Here is a 12,741-nt window from a genome sequence, read left to right as displayed (position 1 = left end):
GTATATACAATAGTTCTTTACATACCTGTCCTATACTCCTGTCCCATCCTTAGTCTGTAAGGCACTTAAAGTAACGACTAGTTCTCACATAAATATAAATCCAGTGCTCGTAAGTACATTTATTCTTGTCAGGTACGTTTGCTACATGGTAGAATGTATAGGTGTGTATTACAGAATTGCCTTTTGAGTAAAGGAGTCTATCTAAATAGTTCACTGATACTTTGTAATTTGTGTTAATTTGTTCAAGGTATCTAGCAAAGTGGAAAAGGATTACAATGATCTTTTTGATGGAGATGATGCAAATAATGCTGGTGATTTTCTAAATGACAATGCAGTTGAGACCCCCTCTTTTTCAAAGAGGATTATAAATGATGAGGAAGAGGATGACGACCTCATGCTGGCCTCAGGTCGTCCTAGACAACGAAGTCACATCCTAGAAGATGATGATAATTCAGTTGGTATGTGTTGATTTTGTAGATATGATTGTGCATCCCATTGGTTGATCTTTTCAATTTTTTATTGAAAAGTTTTTTTATTTGAAGTCATTATTAAATTTACAGAATGTAGCTGATGCAGTGTACAGAGGGAAATGTGTAATATTAAATACTTGGGGGCACCTGGGTGGGTTAAGCCTTTGCCTTCGGCTCAGGTCATGATCCCAGGGTCCTGGGCCCCACATCGGGCTGTCTGCTCAGCAGGGAGCCTGCTTCCTCCTCTCTCTCTGCCTGCCTCTCTGCTTACTTGTGACCTCTGTCTGTCAAATAAATAAACAAAATCTTTAAAAAAAAAAAAAAAACTTGTTAGAAAGGTTTCAAATCAATGATCTAAGCTTCTGCTTTGGCAAATTAGAAAATTAAGAGGAAATTAAACTCCATACTAGCAGAAAGAAGGAAATAAACAATTCAATGATATTGACAACAAAAAAACTATAAAGAAAGTGAGTGAAACCAAAAGCTAGTTCTTTAAAAAGATTGGTAAATTTGTTGAATCTCTATCCTGACTGACCAGAAAGGAAAAGAAGATCCAAATGACTAATATAAGTGATGAAAGGAGACTCATCACCATAGATCCTATAGACCTATACTATCCAGTATGGTAGCCACTACCTACCTGTGGCTATTGAGCATTTGAAATGCGGCTAGTTTAAATTGAGATGTGTTGTAAGTGTGAAACGCAACCAGATTTTGAAGAGAGTATGAGAAGAGTGTAAAATATTTTAGTCCTTTTTTACATGAGTACATGTTGAAATTATAATGTTTTAATATAGAATAATATTAAAATTAATTAGACCTGGGTTTTTTTTTTTACTATTTAAAATATGGCTACTAGAAAATTTAAAATTATACATATAATTCATTTCTATAAGATAGCACTGCTATTAATAACAGAAGAATAAAGGAGAATGTTATGAACAACTTTGTGCCCATAAATGTAACAACTTTAATAAAATGGATGATTCTTTGATATAAGCTACCAAGCTAACTCAAGAAATATGTAACCTGAATAGTATAATATCTGTTAAAGAAATAGAGATAACAATTTAAAGAACCCTTTAGGGGTCCCTGGGTGGCTCAGTTGTTAAGCATCTGCCTTTGGCTCACGTCATAATCCCAGAGTCCTGGGATTGAGCCCCACATCAGGCTTCCTGCTCAGTAGGAAGCTTGCTTCTCCCTCTCCCACTTTCCCTGCTTGTGTTCCCTCTCTCGCTGTCTCTTTCTCTGTCAAACAAATAAATAAAATAAAATAAAAAAATTTATAAAGTGCCTGTTGCAACAACTTATATGCTAAAATAGCACATTTAACATTATCAAATAAATATATCATTATCAAATAAATGCTAAATACCATTTTATGGTGGTAAATTGTGCTACATTTAAATCATACGGGTTTTATACAACAGAAGTCCTCAAATGTTTGATCTCAGGAGCTCATTACATTCTTAAAAACACTTGAGGATCTCAAAGAAAATTATTTGTGGAGTTACATCGTTATTTACCATGGTAGAAACTAAAACTAAGAAATTTTAAAAATATTTACTTTTAAATAACAATAAACTCATTTATGTATACATAATAATGTTTCAGATGAAAAAATTTCGTAAGAAAATAGGCATTATTTTATCCTTTTGAAAATTTCTTTAATGTCTAGCATAGAAGATGACTTGAATTCTCTCATATGCCTCAGAGTTTAGTCTGTTGCCATATATGTTGTTTTTATTTGACATATGTGTAGAGTATTCAGGCTCACATGAACATGTAGTTTGTAAAGGGAGTATTTTAACAGCCTGTTGAAATACTTCTAGATAGTCTTCTTTGCCACTGTACCAAAAACTCAACTTACTTGCGATGTGGAATCCAGAAACTCCAGTGAATATTTCAGCTGTATTACATTAAAATCCATTGGTCTGACTTGAATGAATCTTTTAATTTACCATGTTTGATTTTGAAATATATGCATTGGTAATTTGGAAAATAATGGTTCACTATAGGTCTGCAGGTCTTTTAATTTTGACACTATTATCCAGTATCAGTATCATCACCAATCTCATCAGAAGTTTTTAAATATTAGGAAGCAGTCAAGCTCATGGTGGCAGGTACAAGTTTTCTAAATTTTTTTTTTTAAAGATTTTATTTATTTGAGAGAGAGAGAGATCACAAGTAGGCAGAGAGTCAGGCAGAGAGAGGGGGAAGCAGGCTCCCTGAGCAGGGAGCCCGATGTGGGGCTCAATCCCAGGACCCTGAGATCATGACCCAAGCTGAGGGCAGAGGCTTAACACATTGAGCCACCCAAGCGCCCCATTTTCTAATATTCTGGTTTTTGCTTGAAAACTCAAATTTTATCATTGACAACAAATTCTGTCAGTTATTTTTCTCAAATGATCAACTTCATTTATTTAAAGAAAATGTTTACCAAATACCAAAGACTGCATAGCCATAGTTTATTTGGCATTCTTTCAAGTATAAATGGTGTTCTGTGAAAAAATCAATTAGTTCAGCTTACAACTCAATTGCACAAATGCTTTTTTTTTTTTGAGACGGACATCACTATGCACACTTCCTATTTTAGCACAAAGAACATTTAAAAAATATCTATGTTGGATCAAGATTCAACAGAATTAATATTTTTACTGCAATTGAGTGGTGGTTAACAATGAATTGACTACTAATACAGATTGGTGCCACTGCCACACCAACAGTTTTACCCTCTTATTGTTTTGTACCATCACTGTAAATGTTAACGTAGTAGAAGAGGCAGATAGCATGTTAGTATTACTAAATATGAATGGAAAAGTTTATTTAGATTTCATAATGCTTTCCTTTTTCTAGATCATTGGTATTTATGATTCTCTAAGTATGATTTTTTATTTTCTAGATGTTACCATATTAAAAGCTGGTTCTAGTCTTTCCAAAGAGGAGGAGGAGGAGGATCAGGCCAACAGCATTCATAATCTACCACTTGTAACATCCCAAAGGCCGTTTTATGATGGGCCAATGCCAACTCCCCGGCAAAAGCCATTTCAGTCAGGTTCTACTCCCATGCATCTCACGCATAGGTTCATGGTAAGCCTTGGATCTACATTTAACTTTAAAATAGTTTTATTTAACTCTTTAAACTGTAAGTGTTTTATCTCACTATAGTTAATTTTGTTCGGTACAAAATATTTTTAAAAACCTTGATTAACTGGCCAAAAGCACTTTGGTTCATTATAATTTTGTAGTTGATTTATTTTATGATTAACTTACCGTTTTAATCTTATTTCAACCTTATTATTGGAAATCACGTTAAATGAAATTCTGCCTTGCAAAAAAAAAAAAATCTGCTTTGCAAAGGGACATAATGAACATAATGCGACTATATATCTTGCAATATCTCTTGATTGTACTTCCAAACTTTATTTCTCATATTTTTATATAGAAGTTTATACTGATTCCAAAACACTGGTTAGAATGTATTTTTTTTGAAGGCAGCTCCTAATATAATATATTAGAAGGTGATAAGTACTATGGAAAAAAAACTATCTGCCTCTTTTCCCCACCCCATCCCACTGGAATATAAACTCCAGAAGGATAAGAAATTGTTTTTGTTTTGTTTACTGATAGAACTTAGAACAAGGTATGGCACAGTAGGCATTAAGAATATATTTCCTAAATGGATGAATGAATATATTAGCTTTTTGTTCTGAGAACTAAAAAGTTTAATATTTTTATTTATTTGAGGCTTTCCACTGAGGACTTTGCCTCTTGTCCTTTTTGAAAGGATAGGCCTGGCATAAGTTTATATGTAAATACTAGAAGCGATGTTTTATTTTAATAAAACTTGTTGATATCCGTAGTCATCATCAAGTAATAGGTCTTAATTTCTTGTTGTTACATATTTTATTTATAGTTCTTTATAGTAGAGGAAAGTGTGAGCCTGTAGTATATATGGGTGGAAGATAAGTTTTCTAAATGGTATTGGTTTATGTTGCCTTAAAATGTATATATTTATTCCTACAATATAAAGCAGTTAGTTGGAGCAGGAAAATATGCTGTCATTTATATCCATATTTATAAGTAAGTAAATTTTTGAAATATTTCTGTTGGGGAATTTAATAGTTTGGTTGTTCAGAATTATATTTTTTTATGGCAGTCATGTAATTTTTAAAATAGTAAATGAAATACTCCAATTGCTACTAAATATTTATGTGCCTTCTCATGAAAAGAGTAGGTAGTAATTGTAGTTCTGATGTCACTACTCTTACTTGAAACTATTTAAAGGTAGTTAAGCTGTGTTTGCTCCCATAACTTCAATTTCAATACAGACTGAATTATAATATTTATTAATTTGTACTACTTTAGTCCATTGATTCTAGGACCTTTAATTTATCTCAGACTTGTATTTAACCTTAATGTTTGTAGGTGTGGAACTCTGTTGGAATTATTCGCTGCTATAATGATGAGCAAGACAATGCCATAGATGTGGAGTTCCATGATACCTCCATACACCACGCAACACACTTATCAAACACTTTGAATTACACAGTAGCAGATCTATCTTATGAAGCTATTTTGTTGGCATGTGAAAGTACTGATGAACTAGCAAGGTAAATTCCAGATTTTTTTTTTTTTTTAAGATTTTTTATTTATTTATTTGACAGACAGAGATCACAAGTAGGCAGAGAGGCAGTCAGAGAGAGAGAGAGAGAGAGAGAGGGAAGCAGGCCCTCTGCTGAGCAGAGAGCCCGATGTGGGGCTCGATCCCAAGACCCTGGGATCATGACCTGAGCCGAAGGCAGAGGCTTTAACCCACTGAGCCACCCAGGCGCCCCTAAATTCCAGATTATTAGGAAGAATTTGTCACTGCTGGATTGTTAGATACAGAAGAGTTTCATACATAATACCTCAGAACATATCTCTTTTTGCCTAATTGTCCTTTACAGTCTCTAACTACAAATCAGGATGACATGGGGCATCTGGTTTACAGTCTCTAACTACAAATCAGGATGACATGGGGCATCTGGGTGACTCAATTGGTTTAGGCATCTTACTCTTTTTTTTTTTTTTTAAGATTTTATTTATTTATTTGACAGGAAGAGAGAGATCACAATTAGGCAGAGAGGCAGGCAGAGAGAGAAGGCGAGGCAGGCTCCCTGCTGAGCAGAGAACCCGACAGGGGGCTCAATCCCAGGACCCTGAGATCATGACCTGAGCTGAAGGCAGAGGCTCAACCCACTGAGCCACCCAGGCACCCCTAGGCATCTTACTCTTAATCTCAGCTCAGCTCTTGATCTCAGGGTTGTGAGTTCAAGCCCTGCATTGTGGGGGGGGCAGGGGAAATGACATGATACAATTAACAATTTATAATTGCAAGAGAAATTAAAGAGTTAGATAAAACATTGTTACTCTGTTTTATTACTATTGTAAGATATATATGATGTATAGATGTATATAATATGGTATATTATATTATTATAATTATATAATTATCTCTAATTGCTTATATATTATAGACATAATTACATAATATTTAATATATATATTTTAAACAGACAAGCAGTATAGGATTTTTAGGAAATAAAAATCCCCCCCAGAATTCTACTTTCAGATATAACCACTGTTAGCAATTTAGTATGTATCCTTTCTAGATTTCTTTTTGTACAAACCCCTGCCCCCTTTTTAAATTTACTTTATTAGTGTAATTCATGTATAATAAAATATACTTCTTAGGTATCCAGTTTAGTGAGTTTAATGAATGTGTATGTATCAACTGTCACAATCAAAAATTTTCTTTTAATTTTTTAAAAACTTTTTAAATTCATTTAATTAACATATATGTTTTTGGTTTCAGAGGTACAGACCTGTGATTCATCAGTCTTATATAATACCCAGTACTCATTACATAACATGCCCTTCTTAGTGTTCATCACCCCAACCCCATACCCTCCAGCAACCCTCAGTTTGTTTCCTATTATTAAGAGTCTTTTATGGTTTATCTCCCTCTTTGGTTTCGCCTTGTTTTATTTTTTCCTCTCTTCCCCTATGATCCTCTGTTTTGTTTCTTAAATTCCACATTTTTTAATAATTTTTTTTAAAGATTCTATTTATTTGACAGACAGAGATCACAAGTAGGCAGAGGGGCAGGCAGAGAGAGAAGGGGAAGCAGGCTCCCTGTTGGAGCAGAGAGCCTGATCTGGGCTCAGAAAATCAGAGCCTAGATCCCAGGACCCTGAGATCATGACCTGAGCCAAAGACAGAGGCTTAACCCACTGAGCCACCTAGGCGCCCCTTAAATTCCACATTTCAGTGAAATCATGATAATTGTCTTTCTCTGATTGACTTATTTCGCTTAGCATAATACACTCTGGTTCCATCCTCATCATTGCAAATGGCAAGATTTCATTTTTGATGGCTGCATAATACTCTTGTGTGTGTGTGTGTGTGTGTGTGTGTGTGTGTGTCTCTACATTTTTTTTTTTTTTAATTTATGTATTTGTCATAGAGAAAGAGAAAGAGAACACAAGCAGGGGGAGCAACAGGCAGAGGGGAAGCTGGCTCCCCACTGAGCAAGGAGCCCAGTGTGGAATCATGATATGAGCCGATGGTAGACGCTTAACCAACTGAGCCACTCAGGTGTCCCTATACCACATCTCCTTCATCCATTCATCTGTCAATGGACAGCTCGGCTCTTTCCATAGTTTGGCTGTTGTAGACATTGCTGCTGTATTTTTAAGTAATCCCTACAGCAGTGTAGGGCTCAAACCATAACCCCAAGACCAAGAGTCACATGTTGTACCGACTGAGTCAGCCAGGTGCTCCTCAAAATATTTTTTATCACTCAAAAATATTCCCTTGTATCCCTTTGCAGTTAATACCAGCCTTGGACAACTACTGACCTGGATTTTTTTCTGTTTTTTGGGTTTGTCATTATAAATTAGAATTGAAACTTTTTTTTTCTTTAATTTTTTTATGTAATTTTTTTAAAGATTTTATTTATTTATTTGACAGATAGAGAGCACAAGTAGGCAGAGAGCAGGCAGAGAGAGAGAGAGGAGGAAGCAGGCTCCCCGCTGAGCAGAGAGCCCGATGTGGGGATTGATCCCAGGACCCTGGGATCATGACCTGAGCTGAAGACAGAGGCTTTAACCCACTGAGCCACCCAGGCACCCCGAACTGAAACTTCTTTTTAAAAAGGGAGGGGGCAGAATGATATTTGGTAAGTAGATACATAGACAAAATTAGGATGGAAAAGCAGTGGAATGCTGAATCCATCCATATTTTTTTAAAGAAGAAAAAATATTTTTATTCATCTTTCTGTTATTTCAGCCAGATTGCCTTTTCCTGATTTTTCAGCTGATTTTAATGCTTATACACTTGATTATAGGTTTTAACCAACTCTGAGGTGATTCGAAATTAAAATCCTGATCGGATACATTAGCTTCTTGCTGCTCTAAGTGTGTCCACAAACTAGGAGCATGGGTCACTCGGAAGCTGGTTGAAAGCAGAATCTCAGACTCCACCCCAGACCTAAATCAGAATCTGCATTTTAATGAGATCTACAGGTGATTGAGTTTGTATTAAAGTCTGAGAAACATATCTTAACATTTTAATTGGTTTCCTAATTTACACATTGTAAAATCCACTCACTACTTCATTATTTTTTTCAATATTTCATTATTGAATTAAATTAGTACACTAAAATAAACCACCGTTGACTCTGTCTCCAACTCAGAGTCTTAACATAATTAGAACATTTGTTTCCATGTGCAATTTTGATTTCAGATATCTTTCCCTGTTTTCCTGGATATGTTATTTCATAGCTATATACAATGTGACTTTTCATTTTAAAATTGAATTTAGAGGTGCCTGGGTGGCTCAGTTGGTTAAGTGTCTGCCTTTGGCTCAGGTCATGATCCCAGGGTCCTGGGTTTGAGCCCCGCATCAGGCTTTCTGCTGAGCAGGGAGTCTGCTTCATCTTCTCCTTTTGCCACTTACCCCCACTCATGCACTTGCTCTCTCTTTCTCTCTCATATAAATAAATTTAAAAAAAAAATAGAATTTTAAATTACTCTTCAGAAAATCAGTACTACCTCTGTTTCCAAATACTATAGTATCTGCATTCCCAAACTTAACTTTAATAACTTTAATAACTTAGGTGTCTGTATGTATGCAAAGAAAAAATCTGGAAACATCAAATTGTTTGCAGTGATTGGTGATCTTGCTGGTGGGATTGTGTGATTGTTTTTCCTTTTTTCTTTTGTTTTCCTGGATTAAATTTTTTTGGCAGTGAAAGAACTCTTTAACATTTTGATGCTTCATCTCTTTTTAAAAATTTAGTCATCTTTTTCTGTATATTTGCAACCTAAGGTCATATTCTGCAGATTTTAGTCTGCCTGTTTTCATTTAACATTAAGTTATGAGCACTTTCCTATTAACATGACTGTTAAATGGCTTTAATATAGTCCATTTTAAGGATATTTCATAATTACTTTTTCAAAGCTATTTTTGGGCTATTTATGTTTAATAGAAAGATTAGCTATTTGGTTTTGTCACTGGGGTATCATGATTAGTTTTATAGATATAAAATATCAAATATGAAAGTTTGTTTCTGTCTTGTTTTAATTTTTAGCAAGCTTCACTGTCTGCACTTCAGTTCTTGGGATTCAAGCAAAGAGTGGTTAGTAGACATGCCTCAGAATGAAGATATTGAAGCTATATGTCTTGGTCTGGGATGGGCAGCTGCTGCCACCAGTGCCATGCTCCTTCGACTGTTCACTATTGGAGGTGTTCAGAAAGAGATCTTCAGTCTTCCTGGCCCTATAGTATCAATGGCAGGACATGGAGAACAGCTTTTCATTGTTTATCATAGAGGTAGGTTTTTTCCTAGTCTTTTATAATTTTACCGAGACCTGAAATAAAATCAAAATTACTTGAGAATTTTTCTCTTTCTCTTATTTGGTTTTGGGTTATATACCTGCTTTTGCATTCATTTTGTATTTGAATCAGTATAGTCTTCAAATTTACAGAATTTTGTTGTATTCACTAATAGTGATGAAAAGGAAAATATTTTATTTGTAGGAAAACTATTGTAGAAAGAATTCCATGTTTAGTTACTTCCATGTTTAAATCTTGTAAGATTTTTCAGAGTTTAAATGCCTCAAAAAATAAACTAACTTCTAGTGTACAGGACCAAGACAGTTTGAATATGACTTAAAAATTGCTGCTTCCTTCACTTCATATTCTGTCTTTAGTACCCATCACTAGGTGTCAAGACTGATTTTATCAAGATTATTGATAGGGGGCAGGCAACCTTCATCTCAGGGCCATGAGTTCAAGCCCTATGTTGGGCCTAGAGCTTACTTACGAAAAGAAGGAAGATTACTGCTAATCTTTTTATGCTTATTTTTTTTTTGATAATTCCATTAGAAACCCTTTTTGTATTTTTTAAAAATATTATTTAAATTCAAGTTAACATAAATAGTGTAGTATTGGTTTCAGGAATAGAATTTAGTGATTCATCATTTACATATAACACCCAGTACTCATCCCAGCACATGCCCTCTTTAATACCCATCATGCATTTAACCCATCCCCCTGCCCACCTCCCCTCTCTCAACCCTCAGTTTGTTCTCTTAACTATTGAGTCTCTTGTGCTTTTTCTTCCTCTCTATTTTTATCTTATTTTATTTTTCCTTCCCTTCCCCTATCTTTATCTGTTGGGTTTCTTAAATTCCACATATGAGTGAAATCATGTGATATTTGTCTTTCTCTGACTGCCTTATTTTGCTTAGCACAGTATACTCTAGTTCCATCTTTCTCTCTCTTTTTAAATTTTGATTCCAACTTAGTTAAAATACAGTGTTATATTAGTTCCAGGTGTACAATATAGTGATTTAGCAATTCCATACATCACCAGTGCTCATCACAACAGGTGCATTCCTTAAACCCCACCACCTATTTTACCCATCCCCTACCCAGCACTTTCCTTTCTTAGATTCTGTAACATCACTCTGGATGTTTTTTTACTGATAACTCTTTTGGCTATTCTTCTGGCTTTACCTCCTATGCCAGCCTCTTGGCTGGAGTGCTCCAGGACTCTATCACAGCCCCGCTTCTCTAGTACCCTCTCTAGATGAGGAACTTTCAGTCTTTTGACTCTTAGCCCTAATAAGAACTACGTTCTACATTGCTATTTTGTACATATCTGTAAATGTAACTGAAATAAAAGTCTCATGGACGGTATTTACTACTTGATTTCAGTTTTCTTTAAAGATCTTATTTATTTGACAGAGAGAAAGAGCACAAGCAGTGGGAGCAGCAGGCAGAGGGAGAGAAGCAGGCTCCCCACTGAGCAAGAAGCCCAATGTGGAGCTAGATCCCAGGACCATGGGATCATGACCTGAGCCAAAGGCAGATGCTTAACCAACTTAGCCATGCAGGCGCCCCGATTTCAATTTTCTTTAAATACTATTTGCAACTTTAAATTGATTTCTTGACTCATAGCTCAAAAGTACAGCCTGAGAAACTACCCTGGGATATCTAGTTAAGGCCTGTGGCTTTATTATTTTATTTTTTAAGATTTTATTTATTCATTTAAGAGAGAGAACACAAGTAGGCAGAGTGGTAGACAGAGGGAGAGGGAGTAGCAGGCTCCCCACTGAGCAGGGAGCCCAAAGTGGGGCTCAATCCCAGGACCACCTGAGCCAAAGGCAGACACTCCACCAGCTGAGCCATCCAGGTACCCCAGGGCCTGTGGCTTTATATAGATCTGTGTGTCCATGACCTATAAATTAGTATCACCAGCCCTACCCTCTCCTTGTATCTACAGACTTATATATCCAGTGGCCGCTTGCAATCTCTTTGTACAATTTTGATACTCATTTCAAATTTGGTCATAATAAAACTTTTGCATTTTTGTTTTTTACCTTCCGCCATGCCTTTTACTTAGTTTTCCCCATCTGAGTAAATGGCATACTCTTAACCCAGCCAGTCAAGTCAGAAATGAATCATGAATTCTTCTCTTTCCCACACCGCCCCCACATCAACCCTATCAGTGAAGTCATATCACCATGTCATTTCTATAGAGTAAAACATTCCAAACTGTCTTTTCATCTCCTCCACTAAAACCCCTCTTCTCCTGGACTAGTGGCCCTGTAACTGGCTTGTTAGCTTCAACCCTTGCCTTCCATAGTCCATTCTCCATATAACAACCTGAGTGATCTTTTAAAAACATAAATCAGAACATGTCCCTCTTCTGCTCAAATTCCTCTGATGACTTCCCATTGCTTTAGAATAAAAATCAAACCTTTATTCACAGCTAGCAAGGTCCTACATGATCTGACCTTTGCCTGCCTCTTCAACCTCATCTCTTGCCATTTTTTCTTATCATTCATTCTAGCCATACTAGCTGCTTTGTGTTCTTCAAATTTACCAAGCTTGTTCCCATCTTAGGATCTTTTCATTAGCTGTTCCTTCTGTTTACTATATTACAGCTCTTTCCCCCAACTAACTTGCAAATTATATCTCAGCTAAATTTTACTTTCTCACACAGGCCACCTCTGACTGTCCAGTCTAAAGTAATCACTCAGTCTGACACTCTGTATCACATTATTATTTTAATTCTCTGTTAACACTTAACATTTTTCCCCCAAAATTAGTCTTCTCCTACCTGAATATAAATTTCCTGAGGATATGTCTTCTTTACTATTGTAGCCTTAGTACCTTGCACATAGTAAGCTCTTTGTAAATATTTCTTGGGTGAATGAATTACCGCTTAATACCACTTTGTATAAATAGTCCCTATAACATAGTATTCTGCTTTAATACGGGAATGGTACCTCAGTCAGGGGGTTTATCCATAAAGAGTAGTGCTAGTTAATATAGAGTTTATCACAAAATCAGTTCACAAAATCACAGAAGGTACTCTAGACTGCATTATAGCTAAATAGCCTTTGATACCTGATTTCTATTTATATATTCTCACTAGGTGCAGGATTTGATGGTGATCAGTGCCTTGGAGTTCAACTGCTAGAGCTGGGGAAAAAGAAAAAACAAATTTTACATGGTGATCCTCTTCCTCTTACGAGGAAATCCTACCTAGTGTGGGTTGGATTTTCAGCTGAAGGCAAGATAAATTAACTTATTTATATTAAAGACATTTTTTCAAGTAGAAATTGTTCCATTGTTTTATTCCTAATTATTTTCTTAAGGTGAATTATCTGTATTATATGTGTAAACTTCTTTACTATGTTGGCAGTAGGGAAAC

At 35.7% G+C, this 12,741-nt stretch overlaps 1 protein-coding gene across 1 annotated transcript in view; it reads left to right on the top strand.

The window, feature by feature from the left end:
- Window positions 1-217: 217 nt before the first annotated feature.
- The window catches only part of LOC116863253 (WD repeat and HMG-box DNA-binding protein 1-like), a gene marked incomplete at its 5' end in the record, with an annotated part of 28,473 nt that continues 15,949 nt past the window's right edge, over window positions 218-12,741 (top strand). The window contains 5 exons of the mRNA XM_032850740.1: window positions 218-458; window positions 3,373-3,560; window positions 4,899-5,083; window positions 9,106-9,347; window positions 12,463-12,600. Of these exons, the coding sequence (XP_032706631.1) occupies window positions 218-458; window positions 3,373-3,560; window positions 4,899-5,083; window positions 9,106-9,347; window positions 12,463-12,600 (994 nt within the window). The remainder of the gene's footprint in view (window positions 459-3,372; window positions 3,561-4,898; window positions 5,084-9,105; window positions 9,348-12,462; window positions 12,601-12,741) is intronic.

The sequence above is a fragment of the Lontra canadensis genome, unplaced genomic scaffold, assembly GCF_010015895.1.
Source record: "Lontra canadensis isolate GAN:19392208 unplaced genomic scaffold, GSC_riverotter_1.0 scaffold764, whole genome shotgun sequence".
NCBI lineage: Eukaryota > Metazoa > Chordata > Mammalia > Carnivora > Mustelidae > Lontra > Lontra canadensis.
The sequence above is the reverse complement of the archived record's forward strand: the minus strand, read 5'-3'. Positions and strand labels throughout refer to the sequence as shown.